This window comes from Gorilla gorilla, chromosome 13 (assembly GCF_029281585.2).
Source record: "Gorilla gorilla gorilla isolate KB3781 chromosome 13, NHGRI_mGorGor1-v2.1_pri, whole genome shotgun sequence".
Taxonomy (NCBI): domain Eukaryota; kingdom Metazoa; phylum Chordata; class Mammalia; order Primates; family Hominidae; genus Gorilla; species Gorilla gorilla.
The window spans coordinates 56,789,444-56,793,448 of NC_073237.2; the positions used below are offsets into that span (position 1 = coordinate 56,789,444).

The 4,005-nt window shown below is 40.7% G+C and overlaps 1 protein-coding gene across 3 annotated transcripts; it reads left to right on the forward strand.

Moving 5' to 3' along the window:
• Positions 1 to 399: 399 nt before the first annotated feature.
• Positions 400 to 3,745, forward strand: DMAC1 (distal membrane arm assembly component 1). 3 transcript variants are annotated; one of them, XM_004047799.4, is made up of 2 exons: positions 400 to 790; positions 1,610 to 3,745. In XM_004047799.4, exons 1-2 carry the CDS (start codon positions 517 to 519, stop codon positions 1,672 to 1,674), a joined length of 339 nt encoding a protein of 112 aa, XP_004047847.1. In that variant the 5' UTR covers positions 400 to 516; the 3' UTR covers positions 1,675 to 3,745. The 3 variants fall into 3 exon arrangements, with proteins under 3 accessions (XP_004047847.1, XP_018889733.1, XP_018889732.1); XM_019034188.4 differs by having other exon boundaries at positions 431 to 704; positions 1,610 to 1,811; XM_019034187.4 differs by having other exon boundaries at positions 435 to 802.
• The last annotated feature ends 260 nt before the right edge of the window (positions 3,746 to 4,005 follow it).

A 4,005-nucleotide genomic window follows, 5' to 3' on the forward strand; every position in this document is an offset into this window, starting at 1 on the left:
TTGGTCTAGAACCAAACCTGCAATGGCTATGGTATGTCTGTATCTAGCACATGATTATGTACATATAAAACCCAACTCCTTGATTCACAGGCCTCTGGATAGGAGATATGACATGCCCAAGGTCTCGCAGTTCATGTGAGGCAGGAAACTTAAGAGAGCCAGACTTCTCCTTTAAGGAGACTGAAAGGTGATTCATTTAGTGAGTAGCGATTACAGAATTTCTAAAACAGTGGGGGCGGGGGGGCCGGGGGGGGTGCGGCGGGGAGGAGGGCTGGAATTGTCCTCCAGCGCATCCGAGGTTGTTGCTGCCAGAGAAATCCAGCAGGAAAGAGCAGCATTCTTTCACCTTTTCTCCCTCTGAAGCGGAGGAGAACTTCATTTCCCAGCAGCCCTTAAGATTCCTCCGCGCACTGCGCTAGCGTCCCGGCATTCTGCTTTCCGGCGCTCTGCCTTCCGGTGCGTCGTTTACGCCAGTTTGAACCAAAGACGCCCAAGGTTGAGGCCGAGTTCCACAACATGGGGTCTCGGTTGTCCCAGCCTTTTGAGTCCTATATCACTCCGCCTCCCGGTACCGCCGCCGCGCCCGCCAAGCCTGCGCCCCCAGCTACACCCGGAGCGCCGACCTCCCCAGCAGAACACCGCCTGTTGAAGACCTGCTGGAGCTGTCGCGTGCTTTCTGGGTTGGGGCTGATGGGGGCGGGCGGGTACGTGTACTGGGTGGCACGGAAGCCCATGAAGATGGGATACCCTCCGAGTCCATGGACCATTACGCAGATGGTCATCGGCCTCAGTGAGAATCAAGGCACAGCACTTGGGCGGGTTGGGTATCTGCGGGGTAGAGGAAGGAAACGGAGCAGCCACGTGGGCGGGGAGGCGGGGTGCTGGCGCTGGTCAGGTGGTGGGGGCACCTCAAACAAGGTGGGAGAGGAAGTTGTTGGAACGCCTTTCTTTTTTTTTTTTTTTTTAATTTTAAGTTAGTATTTCTTGAGAACCCTTATTAGACTCAGCCCTTTTAATTCTCAGAATAGCTGTTAGAAGTAGGTATGATTATAGTATTTACTGTGGAGCAAACCGAGGCAACGAGGAGTATTGTGTTCATGGTCAGGAAATGACAGTCACTTGATCCCAGGTATATCAGATCTCAAAGCCCATACTTTTTCTCCAGGTCCTGGAGAAAGCCTGAGCGAGGGCCCTTGACCTTAATTTAAGAAATTTGCCTTGAATCCCAGATCTTTAGACGTGGGTTCTAAGCTCACCTACTTGGTACACCTGGGTAATGTGGCCCACAGCCCCGTTCTGTGATCGTCAAGATGTCATCCAATCAAATGTCATGATTTTTTTAGCTTTCAAACCGATTGTCAGTGAATAGAATTTTAGGTTTCTAACTGTCTTACCTTCTTGATCCTGTATAGGTAAATTCTCCTACAGGATATTCTTTTTTTTCCTGATTTTTTTTTTCTTTTTCTGTGCTTCACTTGCCTATAAGAAAGATACAATGGTAATATATCCTCCAGAAGTGTTGTGAGGGTTAAATAAGATGGTGTATATGTGAAACACTTGGTAAATTTAAATGCAGCATAAAGGTAAGGTATTGTTGTTTTTTTTCTAGGCATTGCCACCTGGGGTATCGTTGTCATGGCAGACCCCAAAGGGAAGGCCTACCGCGTTGTTTGAAAGTACCACCAGTGAATCTGTCTTCTGTCTCTGTCCCTTTCCCCGTGACACACAGAGCGGGCATGGAATTTAATGGGTGTTCTGGACAGACACTTGTACATGGACAGACATCACTACTGTGGATACTACAAGACTGAAAAGAAAATCGTATGTTGTCATTCTCTGGCTATGGAGTGTTTGTGGCCTTCACAGATTTCACAGGAACCAATAAATCCCTCAGAGAAGTAAACAGGTTCTTTGTCTTATCTGGGGAAGGAAAGTATAACTTATGTTTAAATATAATTGTTTAATTAAGCATTATATATAAACATAATAGTATGTCTTATATAATTGCATATCATATATATAATAAACAAATATGTTTAGTTATATAGTTAGTATAATTTTTAAAACTTTTAAATAGAGCATATGGTAAACCAATGGGAAAATTAGCTATTTTACTTTATTATTTTAAAGAGTTCTTTTTATTTCTTTCATAATTGGATCAACAACTGTTATCAACCTAACCCTGGGTGGGCATCATGCAATATATAGAAGTACGTGAAATTTTCTATGTATGAATTGCTTATACTTTGCAAGGCATTTTCAAATCCATCACCTTATCAGAGCTTCACAGCTAGTCTGAGGTAGTTACTTCATTGGAGGTAAAACTTAAAACACAAGAAAGAGCCCACATGATTTGCCTAGGGTCATTCAGTAAGTCCGTGATGGAGCTAGAACTTGTTCTTGTCAGTTTTTTGTTCTAGTCTTCCCTTTCATGGAGGCAAGAATAACCATTATGAAACAGTTAGATAATCATAAAAATCAGCATACAATGAAAGACTTAAATGTCACAAGAAAAATTCAAAACCTTTAGCTAAAAAAAAAAAAGATCTTTTGATTCTTTTTCCACAAGCACTAGATATGTTTCTGTGATGATTTTGAGATAAGTACTCAAAATTACATAGTTCATTTCTAAGAGAAGGCCATGTTTTTCTACCTGTTGGGTTTTTCTACCCTGAGATACTATGGCTTCTTTGTAAAGATATATAAAGTGTTTTTCAAAGCGGAAAGATACTGTTAAATTCAGCTGCTAATCATAGTGTATTTGTTTGGAATGACATGTTGAGCAAGTAGTAGTACCTTTACGGCTGTTGCTTTTTGCAGCATTATGTGGAAGTGCCTAAGTCTTTAGCCTCACAGATGACGTTAGAATCTTGTATTTTCTACATCAGAGTTCATAGTGGGGATGGTGCTATATATATCTATGCAACTGAGAAGGAAAACATTTCAAACCTAAAGTAGGCAACAAGATATTATTTATATGAAATCCATAGCTCAGTTATGCAATGTTCATGAATAGAGAAGTTTTAAGTTGGAAGGGACCATGGATGACCCAAAGCAGATACATATGGTCATTCATATACCTAAAATACCTACAAAGACAAGTTGTTCCCTGGTTTAAAAGGCAGTCTGTTCTATTGATGGACTGCTTTAGTCTGAACATTTTCTTTGGTTAAACCAAAAACACATAAACCTAACTTGGTCTTGGCTTGATCTACTGGGTAAACAATAACTCTTAAATATATATACAGTTGACCCTTGGACAACACAGGAGTTAAGAGCGCTGAACATTTGCTCAGTGGAGAATCTGCGTATAACCTGACTCCTCAAAAACTTAATTAGTAGTTAGTTTACAATTGACTGGAAGCCTTATTGATAACATAAAGCAGTTGATTAACATATTTTTTGTGTTGTATGTATTATATACTGTATTCTTACAAGAAGGTAAGCTAGAGAAAAAAAATGTTATTAAGGAAGTAATATATTCACTATTCGTTAGGTAGAAGTGAATCATCCTAAAGGTCTTCATCCTCATCTTCACTCTGAGTAGTCTGAGGAGCAAGAGGAGTTGGTCTTTCTGTCCCAGTGGCAAAGGTGGAAGAAAATCCACAGATACATCTGGACCTGCGCAGTTCAAACCTGTGTTGTTTGGGTCAACTGTATTGTAATAGCGTTTTAATGTTTTTCTCAGACTTTTACAAGTATGAATCTGAGCTTTTTCTGAATAAACCTGCCTGCTCACCATTAATAATGCCAAAGTGTGTGTTTGGTTCTTTCCATCTTGGAATAATTTAACTAAGTATGGGCAAAATATTGTTCTACCATGTCTATAATGTGGGAAGAAGCAAAAGGAAAATCTGCATTTGTTAAAAAAGTTTTTTTTTTTTCTTTTGAAGTAAACTCCAAAATCTGATTTCTGCCAGTGCTAACCCAGACATCCTAGTTTGTTTTAGGGATGAGTCTAATCTTCTCAGAGAGGTTTCAGAGACAGAGACATTGTCTTAATCC

Bases quoted from the DNA above. Each gene is read 5' to 3' on its own strand.
- DMAC1 (XM_019034188.4), top strand. From the start codon at position 517: ATGGGGTCTCGGTTGTCCCAGCCTTTTGAGTCCTATATCACTCCGCCT. The intron at 705-1,609 runs GTACGTGTACTG...TTTTTTTTCTAG, and splicing joins GGGCTGATGGGGGCGGGCGG to GCATTGCCACCTGGGGTATC.